This window comes from Coenobita brevimanus, chromosome 69, assembly GCF_032717465.1.
Source record: "Coenobita brevimanus isolate Jiangsu-jjx chromosome 69, ASM3271746v2, whole genome shotgun sequence".
NCBI lineage: Eukaryota > Metazoa > Arthropoda > Malacostraca > Decapoda > Coenobitidae > Coenobita > Coenobita brevimanus.
Window position 1 is genome coordinate 2,647,789 of NC_137022.1, and position 24,644 is coordinate 2,672,432.

General features: G+C 41.7%; 1 protein-coding gene across 1 annotated transcript in view; it reads right to left on the reverse strand.

Moving 5' to 3' along the window:
• Window positions 1–1,610: 1,610 nt before the first annotated feature.
• Window positions 1,611–24,644, reverse strand: part of LOC145406041 (uncharacterized) — a 92,999-nt gene continuing 69,965 nt past the window's right edge. Inside the window, exons 10-16 of the mRNA XM_080277228.1 lie at window positions 24,157–24,347; window positions 8,140–8,530; window positions 7,847–8,059; window positions 5,725–5,947; window positions 5,385–5,444; window positions 3,442–3,632; window positions 1,611–1,780 (exon numbers count right to left, since the gene is read on the reverse strand). Coding sequence (XP_080133354.1) covers window positions 1,611–1,780; window positions 3,442–3,632; window positions 5,385–5,444; window positions 5,725–5,947; window positions 7,847–8,059; window positions 8,140–8,530; window positions 24,157–24,347 — 1,439 coding nt within the window. The remainder of the gene's footprint in view (window positions 1,781–3,441; window positions 3,633–5,384; window positions 5,445–5,724; window positions 5,948–7,846; window positions 8,060–8,139; window positions 8,531–24,156; window positions 24,348–24,644) is intronic.

The window sequence follows — 24,644 nt, forward strand, 5'->3', positions numbered from 1 at the left end:
CACCCCTGTTCAGACACTGCCCTGTTCTCACTCCCCTGTTCAGACACTGCCCTGTCCTCACACCCCTGTTCAGACACTGCCCTGTCCTCACTCCCCTGTCCAGACACTCCCCTGTCCCCACACTTAACACTTTCCTCTAAGATCCTTGAAGTGAACCCAGACACTGCCTTGTCCTCATACTTAACACTTTCCTATAAGATCCTTGAAGAGACACACGAACCCAGACACTCCCCTATCCTCACTCCCCTGTCCAGACTATCCCCTGTCCTCACACCCCTGTCCAGGAACTCCCCTGTCCTCACTCCCCTGTCCAGACGTTCCCCTGTCCTCACACCCCTGTCCAGACACTCCCCTGTCCTCACTCCCCTGTCCAGACGCTCCCATGTCCTCCTCTAAGACCCTGGGAGTGACATACGACGCTAGACTCACCTTTAAGACGATATATAGGGCATCGAAAGTCAGTGCACCCTTAGACTCTGCGCACTTATGGGAACAGACTTTGGGTAATAAAGATAAACACTCCTTACAAAACATTTAGTTTATTAGACCAGTGATGCCCTAACACCCATTATAATTCTTTACAAGCCATACAGAACAGCGCTTCATACATCATGACTGGCTGCACTAAAACCACTCCCACAGCTCACACATTGTACCTGAAGGCCTCCCTGACAGAATATCTTAAGTCACACAGTAATACACGGTAGTCTGTGGTAATACAACATGAGAGAGCAACACAGTACGACTAGGTAGATAACACAGTAACCACATAAACATTACTGGACCCACTTCAATAACATCCGCAGACACTAGCCATGAAGAAACACCTACACACTCATTACATACTAGGGCAATACAACACTTCTATCACAACACTAGTACTGCCAGCCCCTCCATTCAGACATCCACCCATCAGATATATCCTTAAATAGAGCTGATCGGGTGTACCCAGTCAGACTACGCTCATTGAAATCACCGTCTTCCTCAGTTACCAGCTTAGATGAAAAGTTTCCAGGTTATAAAATAGACCCACACAATATAACACACATGCAGCACTGAAGAACAGATATAACACAATAATGCAAACCCAACGTGAAGGCCGTATGGTACCTGAGACAAACACTATAAAGGCAGTTGCTTACTTGCAGTCGAAGCACCTTTTTGGCCAGGCAGACTGTGATTAACAACAAGAAATTTCTCTTTTAAAAATATATGAGGGGAAAAGGATGAAATAAAAAAATAATGACTGGAGTAAAATGCTTAAGACAAGGATAGCACTAGAACCTTTCCTCATAACATCTACTAACTAAATATAACTTCCATCCAAGAGAGTATATGTGATTTAACTCCTACCTACAGACAATAGAATTTTCAGTTCCTTGGAGACGTCTGGTAGTGTAAGGGTTACTGAAGGCAGTCTCAAACCTCTGCATACCTGAATAACACACAAGAATATAGTAATGGAGCAGAATCAGAAATAAATCGGTAAGGAAGAGGTGTTAGTAAGCTTCCTGAATAACACACAAGAGCGGAGCAGAATCAGAAATAAATCTGTAATGAAGAGGTGTTGGTAGGCTTCCCGACCGTATTGGACTAGCGCCGTACGTGTCTCATTCGTGTTTGCGGGGCGTGAGGAGGATGTGGAGGCCCCCCTTTGGCCTCTGCAGTATGACTGAGTTTTCCACCTCGATATCCTCGTGTCCTGGTGGTACCCTGAGGTCAGCTGCCAGGATCAGCTTGGCCAGGGCTACTTTGGTCTCCATCAGGGCGAACCGCATGGCTGGGGAAGAAATATCGTGTAATTAGGAACTGATATGCGTCTGTGACAGGACTCCAGGGGCTTGGATGATGAATGAGTGTTCCATTTGCCTTCGCTTTCTTTGCTCTCTGGACCCTACCTCGCCCCTTCCTTATGTGGGAAAGAAGTTGATGATAATTCTATCTATCTACCCATTGCCAGACGCCATAATCCCGTAAGGGGTAGCCATTTGACTTTGAGTTATTTGTTTTACGGGGAGGGGCACTAACCCTCCACCAACCCACTTGTTGACACGTAAGGAGCCCGTATGGTTTGGTTATATGGTTACCAACCAGCGTTGCAAATGGTTTCTTGGCTTACAGAAAACCATATGGCTTGTCACTCAATGTAAGGCCACCTGTAAAGGAAAGAAAAGCAATAAGAAGTGACAGGAAAGATGGGAGAAATAGGAAGAGAGGAGGGCAGGCACAGAAAAAGAATGATAAAGGCTAAGGAAGTAATAGGCAGCACTACATCAAGTGAGTGGATGATGGTCGCAACCACCTACCACTAATAATAATGATGGTGATGGTGATGATGATGATGATGATGATGGTGATGCTAATAATAATAATAATAATAATAATAATAATAATAATAATATCCCGCTTATGTCAACAATGCAATCAGTATAAGTAAAATGCAAATAAGTAACGAACAAAACAGTGGTAAGCTGTAACAAGAAAACCAAATCGCCAAGAAAGCTGTGTTAGGGGATCTCAGCTGATGAGAAGACGGAGGTGTAAATCCAGAGCACGTTTACGATTCCCTTTCCTTCCTTCAAAACAGCCACAATTTTTTTCTGTCTTAAATGGTACATAATTGTCCATTTGTGAATATCTGTCAGTCAGTCTTGTGTGAGATGGAGAAAGGGTAGCGATATGGCGAGGGACAAGGCGACATGGAGACGATTTGTTTGTGGCCACCTCACACGGGATTAAGGCATCTGGCAATAGATAGATAAATAAAAAGAATATCTTGCCACAACTCAGCATTCAAGATGGAGAGATGGCGATTTTAAGTCAAGTTGAAGTGAAAGGGGTATAGCATTGAGGCAAAGTTAGAGTAAAAAGGACACAGGGAAGCCATGTTCGTGTCCCCATGTCCTATTCTGCCCCCATGTCCTATTCTGCTCCAATGTCCTATTGTGTCCCCATGTCCTATTCTGCCCCCATGTCCTATTCTGCCCCCATGTCCTATTCTGCCCCCATGTCCTATTCTGACCCCATGTCCTATTCTGTCCCCATGTCCTATTCTGACCCCATGTCCTATTCTGTTCCCATGTCCTATTCTGTTCCCATGTCCCATTCTGACCCCATGTCCTATTCTGACCCCATGTCCTATTCTGACCCCATGTCCTATTCTGACCTCATGTCCTATTCTGACCGCATGTCCTATTCTGACCTCATGTCCTGTTCTGACCCCATGTCCCAATCTGACCTCATGTCCTATTCTGACCCCATGACCTATTCTGACCCCATGTCCTATTCTGTCCCCATGTCCTATTCTGACCCCATGTCTTATTCTGTCCCCATGTCCTATTCTGTCCCCATGTCCTATTCTGTCCCCATGTCCTATTCTGATGTCCTATTCTGACCCCATGTCCTACTTTGTCCCCATGACCTGACCTCACATGACCTCACCTATACAGTTCCGTGGTCCCATCCCAAAGGGCATGTGGGTGAAACTTTTGATGTTGACCTTGTTCTCGGGCAGGAAGCGGTCAGGCCGGAAATGCTCGGGGTCAGGCCAGTAGCGGGGGTCATGGTGAAGACTCCAGACCGGAAACTGAACCAGGTCACCCTTCTTCACGAGTAAGTTGGTGCCTGGAATGCTGGAGGAAAGGTAAATGAATACACCTGTCTGTCTATCTATCTATCTATCTATCTATCTTTCTGTCTACCAGCAGTAAACACGCCTATCTATCACCTGTCTATCTATCTCTCTATCTATCTATCTATCTTTCTGTCTACCTACAGTTTATACACGCCTATCTATCACCTGTCTGTCTGTCTGTCTATCAATCTCCCCCTCCTTCAGGTGTAAATTAGTTCCGGGGATGCTGCAGGAAAGGTGAGTGTCTATTTATCATCTGTCTATCTGTCTATCTATCTGTCTGTCTACTACTACTACTACTACGACTACTACTACGACCACTACGACTACTACTACGACCACTACGACTACTACAACTACTACTGTCACCACTACTACAACTACTACTACTACTACCACTACCACTACTACTACTACCACTACTAGTACTACTACCACTAATACAACTACTACTACTACCACCATCAATACTACTACTGCTACCACTACTACTATTACTATTACCACGACTACTACCAGTACTATTACTACTACTACTACCACTACTACTACTACCACAACTACTACTACTACCACTACTACAAATACTACTACTACCTACTACTACTACTACCACCACTACCACTACTACTGCCACTACTACTACACTACTACTACAACCACCACCACTACTACTACTACCACCACTACTACTACTACTACTACTACTACTATTACTACCACCACTACTGCTACCACTACTACTACTACTACCACCACTACTACTACTACTACCACTACTACAAATACTACTACTACCACCACCACTACTACTACTACTACCACTACTACTACTACCACCACTACCACTACTACTACTACTACTACTACTATTACTACCACCACTACTGCTACCACTACTACTACTACTACTACCACTACTACTACTACCACTACTTCTACTATTACCACTACTACTACTACTACCACTACTACTACTACCACTACTACTACTATTACCACTACTACTACTACCACTACTACTACTACCACTACTACTGCTACCACCACTACTACAAATACTACTACTACAATTACTACTACTACCACCATCACTACTACTACTACTACCACTACTACTACTACCACCACTACCACTACTACTACCACTACTACTACTACTACTACCAGTACTACTACTACCACTACTACCACTACTACTACTACTACTACTACTACAACCATCACCATTACTACTACTACTATTACTACCAGTACTACTACTACAGCTGTACACCATAATTTTACATACATATGGTTCTGTTCATCATTAAGTTCTCCTCAAGTGTTCATCAAATGTTCATCTGTTCATCTCTAAGTGGTCCTAAGTGTTCACATTTAAGTGTTCACTGTTCTGTGTTCTTTGCCTGTACCTGTTCAAGTGTTCATGTTATTTATTTCCTGTACACTTTGTTTTAAAATGTTCAATAGTTCTCATCCCACACACTGTTCACCATGTACACCTGTTGTTCACCATGTACACCTGTTGTTCACCATGTACACCTCTTGTTCATCATGTACACCTGTTGTTCACCATGTACACCTGTTGTTCACCATGTACACCTCTTGTTCACAATGTACACCTCTTGTTCATCATGTACACCTTTTTCTTCCTCATGTACACCTTTTGTTCACCATGTACACCTCTTGTTCACCATGTACACCTTCTGTTCACCATGTACACCTGTTTACCATGTACAGCTGTACTCACCTGTAATCTTTAGTACACAGCCGGTCTAAAAACAGCCCTGGGGGTAGAGCCTCAGAGCCTCTGTAAAGGGAAAAGGAAAACCAATGTAATTACTGTACCATAAATGCCTTGGTATACTGTCTACCTATCTATCTCAGTAGCCATCAAGCCAGCTCCAGTATTATCTATACTCCCTGGGATTTTGATTTAGATCAAGCTAAATGACTGCCTCGCCAACCACATCAAACGTTGCCCTCTTCACTCCAGACAGGCGTAGATTTCACACACACACACACACACACACACACACACACACACACACACACACACACACACACACACACACACACAGTTGTAATACACACCCATAACACAGGCCTCGAGGAACTTGGCCTCCATGACCCCCTGGTAGGTCAGCTCGCCCTCCTCCTTCACCAGCTGCTCAAGTTCCTGACGAAGGCGCTGCTGGGGCTCGGGGTTCTTGGCAAGGAGGTGTGAGCAGAAGGACACAGTGGAGGCGGCGGTGTCGAAGCCAGCCACCAGGAACAGGATGCACTGCGCCACCAGCACTTTGTCGGTGAGGACTGGTGGTGGACGAATTCAAAATATAACCCAGTTTGGAGTGAATTACTTAATATAATCCAAAAATAATCACATTTTGAATGAATTACTTAATATAGTCTTAAAATCAATTTTGAGGAATAAAATTTACAGGGTGCACTGCACCACCAGCACTTTGTCGGTGAGGACTGACAGTGGGCGAGATCAAAATATATTCCAATTTTGAATGAATTAATTAACATAATCCTAAAGCCAGTCTGGGGGATGAAATTTTGCAAAGCATTATTTCGGAATCTTGTTAAAATTTATCCCCAAACTGACTTTCAGATTATCCTATGATCAAAATAGTTTAACTGGTATTTTTTCTGGTATATCTCTCAGTGTTGCCACTTCTCAGTACACTTACACCTCACAATATACAATACTTGCACATTCCTCTCACACTTACACACGCCTCTCTTACCCCACTATGCTTAAACAGACTGAACACCTGTGAAGATATTTAACTGAACCTAATCTGATCTGGATAGACTTGTAGGTGGATATGAACTGACCAAACTGACCCCAGACCACCTTAAATGAACCCAGAATTGCTGAAGTGAACGTGATCATAACCTAAATGAACCTAAAATGCTGAAGTGAACGTGATCAGAACCTTTTCACATCCAGTGTGGCTCAGATAGTCCCAAACTCACCTGCCTGAGCGTAAAGAAATATAACAGTACCTGACCTCACATGACCTCACACGCACGACCTGACATTGAACTGGCTTGGTATGAACTGATATCAAGTGAGAAAATGAAGGTGAACTGGCTTGCAGGGTTCATTTGGGCTAATTTGCTGCTAATGAGGTACTAATCACACACAAAACTTATTGTTTTGACTGCTGTATTTATGGTGGTGATGCTGGCTGATGGTCGCTGAGGCTGTCCTGATTAATTCAGTGTTTATTGTTTACGAATATGAGTTATAACCAGATAACCAGAAAACTATATTGTCAAGCCAAAAGAAAATTGTGCAGACTTGTAAAGATTTACCGAAAGCAAACATAAGACTTTGTAATTCACACTAACTGGCTGTGCACACTTCATCTGTTTAGGTAGTACTCAGCCATTCTTTACTGTAGGAACCATTTCGTGAACTAATAAAACTAATTACAAAAGTATCATGCACCATACCTGATAATACAGCTTGGTAGAAATACTGAAAAGTATAATAGAAGTAGACAGAGTATCTCATGTCTATTTTCGTCTTGTCGTAAATTAACCATCTCTGTAGAAGCAGTGAAATCTTTTAAAACAACAACAAAAATATTAAATGCTCATTTTTTTCTTTACTCGATGTTTTTTTATCAATAAATTAAAATTCTCATCGCACACACCAAATGGTCCTTCATATTCTACAGTTTTCTTTGCGCAGAGTTACTATAATATGATGAAGGGGCATGCGAAAGGGGTGCTAGGAGACTCCCTACGAATTTCAGTACCACGCTGTGATTATCCTCCCTCTGTCGCAGGGGAACACTCTCCCTCTCGTGCATTAAGATTACCAAAATATATGGATAGGGCAAGGTGAACGCCTGCCCGCAGTTTAAGACAACAGCCGTTAGTAGCTGTTGGCTGCTTGAGGGCCATTAAGAGAGGTATTCAGAGTTATCAAGTCCCAGTCTTCCTCAGACTAAGAAACACAATCGTCAAATCTACAATCCAGGTCCTCATTTCTGTTCTAATTAGGAATAGGACAGGATAAAACAGATCTTGCCCAAAGATCACAGAACTGGTCCTGGAACCAAATCCCAGGATCTCACTTTCATGGTCCTAGTGTACTCCCGATTACATCGCTTGCACCGCAGATGAAACTGTTACAGATATGGTATAACAGAAAGACCGACAGTGTAGTAATAAAAGGCAAAGGTTAATCACCGTGCTTAGGGGAGGCAGTGGTGGTGTCAGAGACTTCAGCCTGCGTCTCCAGTAAAAGGTCAAGGAAGTCCCCCCTCTTTTCGCCGGCTTTGCGGGCCCTGATGGTCTCCTCCGCTACACTCCGGAAGAACCCAACCACCTCTACATCCTCCTTGAATCCCAAAGCGTTGAACAGTCGTGGGAAGTGCAACATCATGACAAACCTCAACACCGCTCGTGGAGTCATAGCAAAAAAGGTTTCTGCTTTTTGAGCAAAAAGAGGTTTTTCTTGGTGAGAGAGTTGCACTCGATACCAAAAGCACAAGATGCGATAGTATCCATGGTGAACCGTCCAGCTTTGTCCTTCATGTCAACAGACGGATTCTTTTGTGCATCTTTCAGGCAGGAAGATACAAATGTGTCAGCAAGTCCACACATGAGCGGGAACATCCTTTTCATCTTCCCACTGGTGAATGTTGGGGACAGGACAGCACGCAAGTCCTTCCACTCCTGATCCTTCTTATTTCCCAGCATCTGACTCGTGTAGCTGTCGGGTTGGTTCGAACCAAAGGTCCGCCTGTTCACGAAATGATCAAAGCCCTTTACGAAAATGTTCTTGAGTATATCCGGATCACACACCGTCAGCACGGGAGTGAAGCCATCATACAGGCCAAAGTAGGGACTGTTCTTGTAGGTGTGGTACATCTGAAATGAAGTAAACTATGATAGTTTCAGCCCCACTAAAGTATGATAGTTACTTAAGTACACAAAAGTATTTATATAACATCCCATACACCAGAAGCTTCCCTGGTATGAGAAAAAAAATCTTGATCAATCTTTCTGAAAATAAGTAGCTGTGATTAGTAACTTCCTTTTTACCCTCCACCTTACAGAGTCAGAGGAGGTGTTGTTATCACTGGGATCAGTAGGTGTCCGGCCGTAGACATGGGTGGCAGGGTGGCTGGCCAGGCGTAGAATTCTCGTTTCCGGGCCAGAACTCAGAAAGTATTCAGTATAGAGTCATGAAATTTTACATAGTTATGTGTCTTATAGTGAACTGGTGCCTTCTGATGGGTAGAATGCTGTGTCTTAAGAAGTTTTTTTGAAAATAATGAAAAAAAAAATTCCAGAGATTTCATTGCCACCATGCAGGGAATCTGAAGGGCCCAGGTTGTGTGTCCTCAGGGCATTCTCCCTACGTCCACCTTTGAAAGATAAGAGTGGGGGGAGGCATTATGTGCTTGGTTAGGTGTGCAGGGAGGTGGTGGTGGGTATGTGCTTGGTCAGATGGAGGGTTGCAACAGCGTAATTATGCCTGTGATTAGATTTGTTATTTCACATGAAGCTAAGATCTTTTCCTGCAGCTGATTATCACTTGTAAACAAATTCTTAACATAGGCACGATAGAATACGCATTTGGTGGTAGTTATAGGTAAAAAGATTGTACTGAAAGGACTTGACAGGAGAGAGGTGCTGTTAGTGAGAGCAGACAGGATACAGAAGAGATATTATGGAATAAGTTAACCCTACATAGATTTTGCAAACCTTGTCTTACACACTGTTCTCAAGACTAAAGTGGTAGACAGCTGGGAAATCTAGGAAGTTTGGTGATTCTAAGTGCTGTGGAAGAGGTAGCCAGCTGGTGTGCACTGTGAAAGAGGTAGCCAGCTGGTATGTACTGTGAAAGAGGTAGCCAGCTGGTATGTACTGTGAATGAGGTAGCCAGCTGGTGTGTACTGTGGAAGAGGTAGCCAGCTGGTGTGCACTGTGAAAGAGGTAGCCAGCTGGTATGTACTGTGAAAGAGGTAGCCAGCTGGTATGTACTGTGAATGAGGTAGCCAGCTGGTGTGTACTGTGAGAGAGGTAGCCAGCTGGTATGTACTGTGAATGAGCTAGCCAGCTGGTAAATCTAGGACGTTTGGTGGTTCAGATATGTGCAGTGAAAGAAAAATATGATGATAGCAGGGAAATAGGTCAGCTCAGCCAAACACAAAGTAATGGATTCAGTCATCATTCTTCTATCTATCTACCTATTGCCAGGCGCCTTAATCGCGTAAGGAGTGGCCACAAACAAATCGCCTTCATGTCGCCCTGTACCCCGCCATTTCACTGCCCTGCTCCCAGCTCACACACCCCTCTCTCATATACCCCTCCATTCCATCCCTCCATCTCATCCTTGGCCTCCCCCTCCCTCTCCCCCCCTCCACCTCACTCACATATACTCTCCACGTTAGTCTTTCACTCTTCATCCTCTCCACATGGCCAAACCACCTCAGTGTCTTTCTCCTAACGCTTCCTATCACATCCACATCCACATCACAACGCTCCTTCACTTCCTGATTTGTCAGTCTGTCTCTCTATGTAACTCCACATGCACCTCACTCACATACACTCTCCTCGTCAGTCTCTCACTCTCCATCCTCTCCACATGGCCAAACCACCTCAGTGTGTTTCTCCTAACGCTTTCTATCACATCCACATCCACATCACAACGCTCCTTCACTTCCTCATTTGTCAGTCTGTCTCTTAACATTGACTTATGACTGTCTTTATTTTATAATAGAAAGGTTATAATATTGGCCAGTCCTTTAGGTCCTCCTTGTGTGTGTGTGTGTGTGTGTGTGTGTGTGTGTGTGTGGGGAAAAAGAAAGCTTGTATGGACATGATGGTGTGCAGGTTAACTCACTCACTGTTAATGATACACAATTTGAGTTTATAATAATCACACACACACACACACACACACACACACACACACACACACACACACACACACACACACACACACACACACACACACACACACACACACACACACACACACACACACACACACACACACACACATACTCGTATATTAGGAGTGTAATGCTGTACGGTAGTGAGACCTGGGCAGTAAAGGAGGAGGATATTCGCAGGCTCAAACATACAGAAATGTAATGATTAGGTGGATATGCAGTGCGTCCCTGAGTGTAAGGCCTCGGGGGGCTAGGTGTACGATGGAAGAGTTGAGAGGTAGGATGGGACTGGAGTGTAGTGGTGTTGCGATGAGGAGGGGTAGGCTGAGGTGGATAGGGGATATGGAGAGGATGGGGGATGTATTTGCCTATTTTATAAGAATTGATATGATAAATGCACAATGAAATGGCGGGGAACAGGCCAATGGTGACATGTAGAGGTGTATGGTATGTAGGAGGACTGCTGGGCCTTGATAGCAGGCTGTGAAGCCTATGCCTAGAGTCGGACACATAAAAAAAAAAACAAAAAAAACATGGAGGCGATTTGTTTGTGGCCACCCCTTACGGGATTAAGGCGTCTGGCAATAGATAAGATAGACAGATGGACAGAACTGGTAAATAAGAGTCAGTTTGTGAGAAAAATAACCCCATCTTTGGAGAGTAATCAAGTGTTTGTAGGAGTTAAAATCTCTCTCTTTCTCTCTCTCTCTCTCTCTCTCTCTCTCTCTCTCTCTCTCTCTCTCACACACACACACACACACACACACACACATTGGCGAGACATCAAGTGTTTGTGGGAGTCAAAATCTCTCTCTCTCTCTCTCTCTCTCTCTCTCTCTCTCTCTCTCCCTCACTCACACACACACACACACACACACACACATCTAGGAGTGCAGACGTGGGCCGACCAGCGCTCCATACCGAGCCAGCATGGCCAGTGGCATTACCTAAATTAGTATCTTTATATGAGTCAAGCTCTGTACCAGGTTAGACTAAATGATTGTTCATTATTAAAAAGAGAATATGAATAAGTTTAAACAAGACTTGTTCAAACAGAAAAGAGAACCGAGTAGCGAAAGAATGCGCTGAGTCATCTCTGATGTTTGTTTAGACTACAACTGCCCCAGGAGAATGTAAGTATATGCTTTGCACTTTAAGTATTGCAAAATGGCCACATACTTCAGTAAAGCAAATTTGGAAAAGAAAAGGGATAAAGGTAGAAAGCAGGATGATGATTTCTACCAAGAACTGGTTCAAATCGAGACTCACAATAGACTGGTAGAGCGTGTAAACAGACTGGAGATGGCTTTCCAGAATGAAATTGATGAAATAAAGAAGTAGATGCACTTGCAAAAGGAAGAAATAAGAAAACTAGGAAGGGAGGTCAACAAGAAAGACACAACCATCAGTGAACTAACAGTGGAATTGAGTACACTTAGGGAGGAAAATGAGTGAAATGGCAAGTACAGTAGTCAATCACGAGAATATTATGGAAGAGTTCAAAAATGACACAGAGACAATTAGGCAAGGAAGCAGTCTGATAGACCAGAGCAGTGATATTGAGGAGAAGATAGCACAGGTAAATGAAGCTGTGCAAAACTACAAAAATGATGTAGAAACCACGTATGCTGAAATGGTGAAAGTAAAGAAAGACTTAGAAACAAGGGTGGAGGAAAAAAGCATTAAAAAGGAGGTGAAAAGAATAATCCAAAACAATCCAAAGTTAGTCAGAGATTCAGTAGAGATAAACAAATCAATAGTAATCACTGGTATAGAAGAGGATGAAGTTAAAAACAAGATCACAAGAGACAAAAAGGAGATGACAAATGTAATGAGCTTACTGAAAGAAGTATCAGAGGAAATCTGTAGTAAAGACATAGAGGAACACAAAAGGTTAGGGAAATACGAGAAAAGCAAGACAAGACCTTTAAAGGTGACTTTCCAGAGTGTAAACACTGTGGAAGAGATACTAAAAAATGCAAAGAATCTTAAGGAAAAAGAGGAGTTCAAAAATGTATGGATAAAAAGATGCCTAACACAAGAGGAACTGGAATTACTGAAAGAGAAAAGGGAGAAAGCAAATACAAAAAATGAGGGAAGATCAGAAGAGGATAAGAAGAAATTTTTTTTTTACAAAGTAATAGGATTGCAGGTACGAAAGTGGTACACAAACAGGATGGAAGAAAAGGGAGGAAGGTAGTAGAACCATGTCATGACCAGTATATAAACAAGATGATAAAGCTGATGTACTCAAATGTGGATGGAATGGTATCTAAATTACTAGAGATGAATGATTATGTCAGAGAAAATGAACCACAAATAATATGCCTAACTGAAACAAAATTAATACCAAGGATATCAAATGACATACTAAACTTAGAGGAATACAATATATGGAGAAGAGACAGATATTTAAAAAAAGGAGGAGGAATTATAATATTAACTAAGAAAAATCTAAAAGTCAAGGAAATAAAACTAGACATACAATCACAAGTAGAACTGATTGCAGTAGAGATCGACACATCTGAAGGTAAAGTAATTGTAGCCAATTTGTACATGCCACCCAGATCAAACACATGGGAAAGAGACGAATATGAGGACCTGGCAGAGAGTACAATTCAGAGTGTAAGATCATTGCTACATAAAATGGAAGAGAAATCGGAAAGAATTATACTAACTGGGGACTTCAATACAAATATAAATTGGAATACTCTAGATATAAATAGCCAAGAAAGCTGTTGGGACCAAAAGCTCCTGGATCTCGTGCAAGAGTTTTTCTTAACGCAACATGTGAGGGAAACCACCAGAAAAAGAGGACTTGATGTACCTTCAGTGCTAGATCTAATATTTACAAGGCAAGAAAATGATATTGACATTTAATATATCACCCTCCACTCGGCAAAAGCGATCATGCAGTACTAAACTATAACTTCAGGATAGCATATGACATAGTAAACAGCAATGATAGTTACAAAAAGAGCCTAAACTATAAAAAGGGAAATTATCAAGACCTAAAGAAGTATTTCTTAGAAGTGGATTGGGAAAATGAGCTTAGAGGACAAGATTTAAATGCTGTATATAAAAAATTTTGTGAATTTTATGAAATAGGAGTCCAGAAGTACATCCCACAGCACAAAGAAGCAGATAAGAAAATAAAGAAATGGTTCAATACAGAATGTAAAATATCAAAAGAAAGAAGAGATTTGTTGTGGAATAGATACAGAAGACACAATAGTGAAAGGGCGTACAATAATTACAAACAGGCAAGAAACGACTATATAAGAATAAGGAGGGAAGCCCAAAAACAGTTTGAGGAGGATATAATAAATAAAAGTAGTGATCAACCAAAGCTGTTTTACAGCTATATCAGAAGCAAAACTAAAGTAAAAGATATAATACAATCCATTACGGACGAGGGAATCACTTATACACAAGAGAAAGATATTTGTGAAGCACTAAATAAGAATTTCCAATTAGTTTTTACAGAAGAAAAAATTTTTGAGAGGGACTATGTGGAACACGCATGTCCACACATACTACCAGATATACAAATAGCAGAAAAAGTAATACAGGAGGAGTTGAGTAATTTAGACAGAGGAAAAGCAAGTGGTCCTGATGAAATTTCATGTTGGGTATTACGAGAATGTGCAAAGGAGTTATGTAAACCATAATTTTTAATTTTCAAGAAATCCTTGAGTCAAGGTAAACTACCTGATATTTGGAAAAAAGCAAATATTGTCCCCTTATTCAAGAAAGGAAATAGACAAAATCCACTCAACTACCGACCAGTATCACTGACCAGTGTTGTAAGCAAGGTATTAGAAAAACTTATAAGAAAAGCTTGGGTAAATCATCTAGAAGAACACAGTATGATAACAGAAAGACAGTTTGGTTTCAGAAAAGGAAAATCATGTGTTACTAATCTGTTGAGCTACTATGACAGAGTAACAAACACAATACAGGAAAGGGAAGGATGGGTGGACAGTATCTATTTAGATTTCAAGAAAGCTTTTGACACAGTACCACACCAAAGACTTTTACGGAAACTGTACCATCAAGGAGGAATTCGAGGCAAACTGTTTTGTTGGATGCAAGACTTTCTCATAAAAAGAGAAATGAGGACAGTACTAAGAGGAAACTACTCATCATGGAAAGAAGTGACTAGTGGAGTACCACAGGGTTCGGTGCTGGCACCAATCATGTTTCTAGTGTACATAAATGATTTAAACAGTAACACTGGAAATGAGAGCTATCTGAATATGTTTGCAGATGATGCAAAAATACAAAGGAGAATTACTAACACAGACTCTTGTAAAGAGCTACAAGAAGAATTAAATAAACTTCATGAATGGAGTAATACATGGCAATTGGAATTCAATGTGGACAAGTGTCATGTAATCAAGTTTGGTAAAAGTGGAAAAAGACCTGATTGAGATTATACGTTAGGAAATAAAACCCTATACACATCAGAAAGAGAGAAAGACCTAGGTGTGATTATCAATAACAGACTATCTCCGGCTGGCCACATCAGCGAGAAGGTACAGCTCCGTTCAGAAGTTCGTACTACACCCAGTGTGGAAGGCGCTAGTCTCTCCCCCTCCTTCCCGTACGACAGGTTACAGCTTCGAACCTCCCACGAGCAACCAGACTTTGGCTTGTATCAAAGCAGTGTCATTCGCTCACCGACTGTTAAATGAAATGAGAATTTTATTTTCATACTCACAGATATCAGTCAATCTTACTGCTGATTAAATGATGAAAGTATGTTTATATTCGCCCGCCTTAAAAAAAAAAAATAAATAAATAACAGCAGAAAAGCACATAACAGAAAATTAGAAGCTCGGCTATGAATCAATGTGATTATGCGAGTTAGTGAGTTATCGCATGTCTTAATCCCCAGACACGGGCAGTTTTTCAGCTAACCATCTTAGCTCAGTATTTATGAACAATTCTACCGTTTCAGGGAAAATCTAAGCAGCCAAAAATAATGTGTAAGCAGCCAAGATATTCAAACATTTACGAAGTATCTGAACAGCTAAAATTCATGTTCATACTCAAAAGTAGATGAAGACGATTGGTGGAGTCTAAGGAATAATGGAAATCATATGTTTTAAGATGAAGTAGCTAACATGATGTTTCCTCTATGTAACAGTCGGGCTCTCTCTCTCTCTCTCTCTCTCTCTCTCTCTCTCTCTCTCTCTCTCTCTCTCTCTCTCTTTATCTCTGTCTCTGTGTCTGTCTGTCTGTCTGTCTGTCTCTGTCTCTGTCTCTGTCTCTCTCTCTCTCTTTATCTCTGTCTGTCTGTCTGTCTGTCTATCTCTCTGTGGGGTGTGGGAGGGGGTGTTCCACCGAGGTGTTTTGGCTATCCTATGCTCAAAGGTGAAATCAGCACCATCACGTGCCCCACCAAGTTGACATAAATCGGCGAGACGAGAAATTAGTGCTCAGAGGTCAAATTTTTCGCGCTACGTGATGATGGCTTTTCCATCGGGGCAACAGCGCATCAACTTGACCTCACTACAAAAACTGTGATGAAGTGGATAAAGAGATGGGAGGAGAGTGCCAACCTTCAGGACCAACGTAAGTCATAAGTCTTTTGTATTACTGTAATGTTATGCTAATAATGAATAATTGTGAACAATAGCTCCCCGTTATATTCCAGTGCTAATAGAAACTAAAACTAGTTTTCGGTCCCTGTGGAAGATGTCAGTGAAAACAGCTTTATACAGTGGACTGGCGTAGTAAAAGGGGTGGGAGCGGGGTTGCAACCTTCTCGAGCATCAGTTTTTGGGAAAGTGGCAAATTACATCCTGAGTATTATAGTCAACGTTCCCATTTTACTTTTTGACGTGGTGTGGGTGATTAATGTAAAGCATATGCAACAGGTGTAAAAACAGTAATTATTATGCATTATTTTCATGGCCAAATATCCCCTACACTACATCCACAATTATTAGTGGCTGCCAGAGCCAGCGGGCGGGGCCACGCACGGTGACCGATGTTCACTTCGCCTCTTCTGTTGCTTTTCTCACGTACACACACCTCACATCCGAATATTCATTATGCCTAGTAAAGTCGTGATTTACATGCAATATATAATGTTCCGTAATACTTTCCGAGCCAGTGTTTGCTGAACCTTGTCTTGATCTTTCACAAAATATCATACTTCGGTTCAGTGATGCATTGTCAACACAGTGTGTGTGTGTGGGGGGGGGATGTGGGAGTGGGGGGGGATGTGGGAGTGGGGGGGAGTGTGGGAGTATAGGGGTGTGGGGGTGTAGGCCTGTGGGTGTGGGGATGTAGGCCTGTGGGTGTGGGGGTATGGGTGAGGTGTGGGTGTGTGGGTATGGGTGTGGGTGTATGGGTGTGGGTATGGGTGTGGGTTTGTGGGTGTGGGTATGGGTGTGGGTTTGTGGGTGTGGGTATGGGTGTGTATGTGCATGTATGTGTTTGTGTCTGGGTGTGAGTGTGTCTGGCTATGGGTGTGTTTGGGTGTGGGTGTGTTTGGGTGTGGGTGTGGGTGTGTAATCACTTGAAACTCTTTGTATGGCATAAGGACGAAAATTATGGAGTAATGGCACTGGAAATGGGACAGTTTTGGAATGTGTGTGGCGTGTGTAAAGTGGGTTAAATAATGAATAATAGGAACTGAGAAATTGATGGTGTGAGGAGCCTTATTGATAACATAAACAGTTGGTGTGGTCATGAAGAGAGAATGGAGAATAATAGGAACTAAAAAATTGTTGGTGTGAGGAGGCTTATTGATAACATATAATGATATACAGTTGGTGTGGTCATGAAGAGAGAATGGCTCTTGATAAGGTGGTGAAAAAGTAAAGTCGAGTTTGAAAGTCGGCTGAGGTTTGGATGTTGTAGTTGTTGTTGTTGCAACCCCAGGTTCATCTCGTTGCGATCCCAATGGAAATCAGAAGCTTCTACCCGTCGTTTCCAAAAGTCTTTGGTTGAGGTTATATTGAAAGACTGTGTTGCAATAGTGATGTGCATGTGGTGAATGAATGTGTTGTGGTGTGGGGGGCTGCCTTGCAGTGTGGGCAAAGTAACTTGTTTGTGAGTTGTATTTTGTGTCAGAACCGTAGCAGGGAACAGTGGTGACCACATCGCAGTCTGACTATATATATATATTTAGACGAAGATGCACTTGACAGGTTGATGATGACTGTCTGAATGCGACATGTCCGAGTAACATAGGTGTATTTCAAATAATTACCAAGTAATGTGACATTACCTGGTAATTATTTGAAATACCAGGATGTTATTCGGACATGTTGCATTCAGCCAATCATCACCAACCTGTCAAGTGCATCTTCGCCTCAATTAAAAAAAGAAAAAAACTGAGTATAGGTGTGTTCGTGTCTTTCTGGGTAGGGTTGATGAGGCGTGTATGTCTGGTGGTGGTTCACGAAGGATGCTGTTTGACTGAAGGGTTTGGATGGCTGTGGTGGCTAATGGCTGTGTTTATGCACTGTATGTCTGTGATTTGTAGTGTTGGGTGATCTGTGATTTGTATTATTGGGTGGAGAAGGGGGTATGTTGCCGAGATACTCTGTGTAGTGTTGGGCAGTTGTTCGTTTGTTTATTTTTGGATAGTGGTGATGCAACATGAAATTGCAAGGGTGAGATGGGTACTGAGCTACAGCAATTAACTGTCTCATATATTCATATGATCTTTGGAAATAATTTTGCATCTTGATGAAAGTGATCTATAATAGTGATTTTGATGCATACTGTACTTATTCTTTAGGCTTTGTTCGTCTCCTTAACTCTGCTGACTCCCTTCGGTCTCTCTCTCTCTCTCTCTCTCTCTCTTTCTCTCTCCAGGGATGGCCCGACTGGGAGAGGGGGGTCACCCCCCCCCAGCGTGTGTTTTGAGTTGGTCAACGAATTACTGAGTTGGTCAAAAATCAAGAAGTCATTTAGCAGGCTTAAGCTTTTAAAAACATAGGCGTATTTGCGAAACCGAACCAAAGAAAAAACGTTACATTATCTGATGGTTCTAGCTTGTGAAAGTGACCTAACTGATCAGTTGGATCTTTAAAAAAACTGCAAATTGGTGGAAACTCATGAAAACATGAATAAAATTCTAAAAGCCATTATCATTACACAATCTGTATATACAGGTTGTTACTGCTGAATCCTTATTAATCCATTATCCACATTCACTTCAAGTTGACTCAACATTCGTTTTTCACCTTTTTCCTTATTTGACTTACCAAGTGTGATTTGTGTATGTGTATGTTATTTTTTTTTAAGTAGTCAGTTTAAGCATCTTGTATCTCTCACTGTATGACTGAAAATCAGTGAACAGTAGTGCAATTTTGAATTAAGTTGTGTCTATATGCACCAGAAATCCAGAATGAGAGTTTGTTTAAATTTGTCACCAGTAAATAGATTACTGTCCAGGAAATACTGTAAGTCTGTTACAATAAAAATTACTTTCTCATAAATTTGGTTTGTTTCCATCTGTTTAGTTGGTCAAACCGTAACGCCAAACGGATCAAATTGGTCAAAATTGTCCTTACCCTCCCCCCAATCACATACTCCTCGGGCCATCCCTGTCTCTCTCTCTCTCCCTCTATACACACACACACACACACACACACACACACACACACACACCACTGTTCCTCTGAATTCTCTGCTTGTATCTCTCCCCCATTATGACTGAAACGAGGCACCAGCCTTGCCCCATCCTCTCACACGCTCTGTGATGCATCTGTTAACTAGTAATCTGCCTTTCTTGTATACGACTAGTTAATTGTTGAAATGTCTTAGCATGTCTTTTTCCAGTGCATAGTGCCACATTATTTCGAACGCTGTGCGTCCAGGCATCTCAATGAAATGGATATTTGTGTTTACGTTTCTTTGGATGGAACTGACAGGGTTTTGATTTATGATGATCACATACAAATCAGTCCTAGTCATTCTAAGAACGAGACTTCAATTCCCATCTCTTGATGTAGCTGTTGTTGTTGTTGTCGTTGTTGTTGTGTAACCCTGGTCTGTCTGGCCAAGCAGATCCTTGAACCACAGTCAAGCAATCGCCTCTGCAGGGCTGTCCCGTGCAGTGATGGGGTGAAACTAGGATATCCGGCCTTGAGCTGCATTTAGTCTCGCTACGCCACTAGCTTTATAGGCAGCAGTTTGTTTAGTACAACTGTTGCCCTTGTAACAATATTTTCATATCATACAATATATTTCAGCACAAGTATACATACTCGTAATGTTTTCCCAAACTAGACTTTCGGCGTTGATTTATATTAGTGCCATATTTACTAATAGCGAATACTTTCATGTTAGAAAGGACGGGAGCCTCTCGAAGAACCACCCAGGCTGGAGATGCTGCTATTGTCGCAGCAGCAGGGGCAACACCTCTTACGAACGCGGTGGCCATAAGGGACAGTCTTCAGTTAGAGGTGTCCGCGCTGACTGTCAGGCAAAGGCTGCATGACGCTGGTATACACTATAGAATTCCAGCAATGATGGAAAGCCTGATACAACAACACAGAGAGGGCAGGTTAGCATTTGCTCAATGCTACTTTCAGAAGAATCTAGACTTTTGGTCGCGAGTCATCTTCATGGATGAGAAGTGTTTCTCCTCCACCTGGCATGGCAGGGTTCACTGCTGGAGAAGAAACAACACCAGGTATATGATATTACCAATTTTATTACTGATAAAATTCCGTACTGTTATTCTCCCCTTCAAGGCTTCGTCTTCGTTGCAGTCATCTGTTTTCTGTTCACCTCGCTGTTACAATAATTAACCGATATTCAGATTTTCACCTATGGAATAGGTCAATAATGAAGCTGTCTTCCGCAGTCTGCATACCCCTCCGTCCTTGATTTCCAGTCTTTTAAAGGCAATATGACCAGGCATCTAAAATAATCAGGATCCCCTGTTTTGGTCTTATTCTGTTCATAATGTCCTGGAAAAAGATATGATTCCTTCTACACTTTGCCTCTGTTTTCTTTGTATAAAGACATTAGTGCCGAGAAAAACTGTGATCAGTTCTAAATAATATAAGGTTTGAGGGGCATGTCATCAACTAGTATTCTGTCTAATGGCTGCAACAATAAAAAAAAAAAATATATATATATATTTCGCATGCAGATACGAGAGGGTCGACATTTGTGAGGAGGCACGATCGGGTCACGTTACCTGTAACATCTGGGGATACCTGACTCTACATGGCCTGGGTGACATGTTCAGCATCGAGGGGCGTTTTACTGCTGACCAGTGTGTCCATATCCTGGAGGAACGTTCCCTGCCATCTTTACGTGCAAAGGGTTTCCCGTTCCAAGATAGACCTGTAATTTCCATGCATGACCGGTGCCCCATCCACACCGCACGTGTAGTACGGCAGTGGTTTCAGAGACAAGACACACTTCACCTCTCAGACTGGCCCGCCAAAGGGGCCAATCTAAATGTAACAAACATGTTTGGCCTGACATGATTAATACCTGGCAGCCAGGAGACGAGAGGACAAGAAATGATCTCCTCAACCACGTAAACGTCCAGTGGGAACTTTGCCGGCGCAAACACGACTTCATCCGTGGCCTTGTAAGCTCCATGCCTGATAGGCTGCAAGCAGTGATTGAGAAAGAGGGAGGCTGGACCCGATATTGATGTGAAAAGTTAGGCAAAAGTTATCATTATATTATGGATACGTATGGATACTATATATATATATATATATATATATATATATATATATATATATATATATATATATATATTGCCAGACGCCTCAATCCCGTTTGGGGTGGCCACAAACAAATCGCCTCCAAGTCGCCCTGTCCCCCGTCATTTCACTGCCCTGCTCCCAACTCACCCCCCCCTCTCTCATATACCTCTCCACCCCATCCCTCGATCTCATCCTCAGCCTCCCCCTCCCTCTTCCCCCCTCCACCTCACTCACATACATTCTCTTCGTCAGTCTTTCACCCTCCATCCTCTCCACATGGCCAAACCACCTCAGTGTGTTCCTCATAACGCTTCCTATCACATCCACATCAACACCACAACGCTCCTTTATATCCTCATTCGTCAGCCTGTCTCTCCATGTGACTTCACAGGCTCCTCTTAAATAACTCATTTCCACTGCTCTCACTCTTGACTTGTGTCCTTCCAACAACGTCCAAGCTTCACTTCCGTACGTTAGAGTTGGTACCACAATACTGTCATGTAGTAACTTTTTCACTTCCATGCTCACTTCCCTGTTTCTTACCACTGCTTTCAAAGAACCAGCAACCTTTCTTCCCTGCTGTACCATTTCAAGCACTTCACCCTCCAAACCTCCATCCTTACTCATCACACTACCCAAGTACTTAAACGTACTCACATTTTCCAATTCCTCACCATCCAACCTCGCTGTACATTCACTGACTTCACCTCTCTCAAAGACCATCACTTTACTCTTCCCTACATTCACCTTTAGATTCCGTTTCTTACACTCTCCCAAACTCATCCACCAAGCCTAGACAGATAGATAGATACTGTAGATAGATAGGTATAATAGACACAATAGATAGATATAATAAAGTTACAACTGACGATATATTATAGATAGATAGATATAATAGATGTAGATATAGATATGATATAGATAATTAGATATGGAATAGAGACAGATATAGAAATAATATAGATAGATATAGATATAATACAGATTATACTCGTATATATATATATATATATATATATATATATATATATATATATATATATATATATATATATATATTATATATATATTATATATACATATATATATATATTATATATATATTATATATATATATAATATATATATATATATATATATATATATATATATATATATATATATATATATATATATATATATATATATATATATATATATATATATATATATATATATATATATATATATATATATATATATATATATATATATATATATTTATTATAAAATAGAAATAAAAATAAAATTGTATATTTTTTGTCTGAAAACTTGGGTATAATTATGCTTATATATTATCCACCTTCTATTAGATGCAAGATTACTCACACGTAATAAATATAATGTGTTCCTTGGCCTTCCCATACAAACAGGACGGATGAAGTAAACTATTGCAATGTCTTTTCCTCCATAATTATACGATTTGTTAATGCGTCGGTGGTGGTGGACGGTGGTCGCGGCGGCGGCGGTGGTGGTGGATTGTGGAATGTGGGTGTTGGTGGGTGGCGGCGGTGGCGGTGGCGGCGGCGGCGTTGGTGGTGGTGGGTGGTTGTGGTGGGTGGCAAGTGGCGGAGACTGTGGTGGTGGTGGCTGTTGTTGTTACCGTTATTGTTCTTATGAGTTTGTGTTTGTGTGTGCGTGTGTTTGTGTTTGTTTGTGCGTGTGCGTGTGTGTGTGTGTGTGTGTGTGTGTGTGTGTGTGTGTGTGTGTGTGTGTGTGTGTGTTTCAGTGGGAGAATAGTCAGCTCACAAATCACTTATTGATTCATATCAGACTTCTTCATTTCCCTCTATTTGTGTATTGTAACTTATTACTTGTATACATATTTTCATCACAACCGCATAATGTCCACGTATTTCCTTCATTAATATGTAATAATACTTGCCAATATCTGTATAAATATGTTTCATCTCAAATTTCACATTCGTCGTGTGACTGAAACTGTTCCGGTATTTGCTGCTCTGTCTGTGGTGGCGAGAGGTTCAGGGTATTAACATGTCGTCCAGAAAGAGCGGACCGAGGCTTGTGCCTTCCACTTTGGGTGTAGTACGAACATCTGAACGGAGCTGTACGGAGCATGTATACACTGCTTGCAAATATGAGAATAGCATTCACATACATAAATGAAGACATGCTAAGAAGGATAATAACATCATTCATTAGACCAACCCTGGAGTATGCATCAGTAGTCTGGAGTTCTCATCTCAAAAAGCACATAGACAAGATTGAAAAAGTTCAAAGGGCCGCTACAAGATGGATACCAAGCTTAAGGGACCTAAGCTACTAAGAAAGACTAAATAAACTGAATCTACCAACACTACAGGAGAGAAGGAAAAGAGGTGACATGATAATGCTATATAAATGCATATCAGGGAAGGAGAAAATAAACATAAATGATTACTTAACATATGGAGAAGCATCAGCAAAAGGACACTGCAAAAAACTGCATAAGAAGAGAGGTGATAATGACGTAAGGAAATTCAGTTTCCCAAACAGAGCAATTGATCAGTGGAATGCACTACCGAATGAAATAGTGTGTGCCAAAACAATTCACAAATTTAAGGATATGTACGATAAATATGGACACGGGACAATAAGAGCTTGACTCATTCCTGTAAAGATACAATTAGGTAAGAACAATTAGGTAGGTAAGAACACACACACACACACACACACACACACACACACACACACACATATTCGGAGAGAAATCAAGTGTTTGTAGGAGTTAAAATCTCTCTCTCTCTCTCTCTCTCTCTCTCTCTCTCTCTCTCTCTCTCTCTCACACACACACACACACACACACTGGACAGCTATCAAGTGTTTGTAGGAATCAAAATATCTCTCTCACTTTATCAAGGACGAGCCAGCGTTTATTGAAGGGTGACATGGTCTGGTGGAGGTGGCCGAGGAGGGGGACGGCGGGGGGGGATGGGACGCCTCTCCTTGCCCAGTAGCTGTGACGCCATTTTGAGTATAACCACAGCGTCACCACCACCGTCACCAGCAACACCCACGTCACCAACATCCTGATCCTTTTACCTGAGGAAGAAGAAGAAGGAGTGAATTAAATGGCTGTGGAATACGTGAAGTTTCTGACACACACACACACACACAGGAGACACCAAGGAGTGCAGACATGGGCCAACAGCGCTCCATACCGAGCCAGCACGGCCAGTGGCATTACCTAAATTAGTATCTTTATATGAGTCAAGCTCTGTACCAGGTTAGACTAAATGATTTTTTAGTATTAAAAAAAAAATAAGAAGTTTAAACAAGACTTGTTGAAACAGAAAAGAGAACCGAGTAGTGAAAGAATGCGCTCAGTCAGCTGATTGT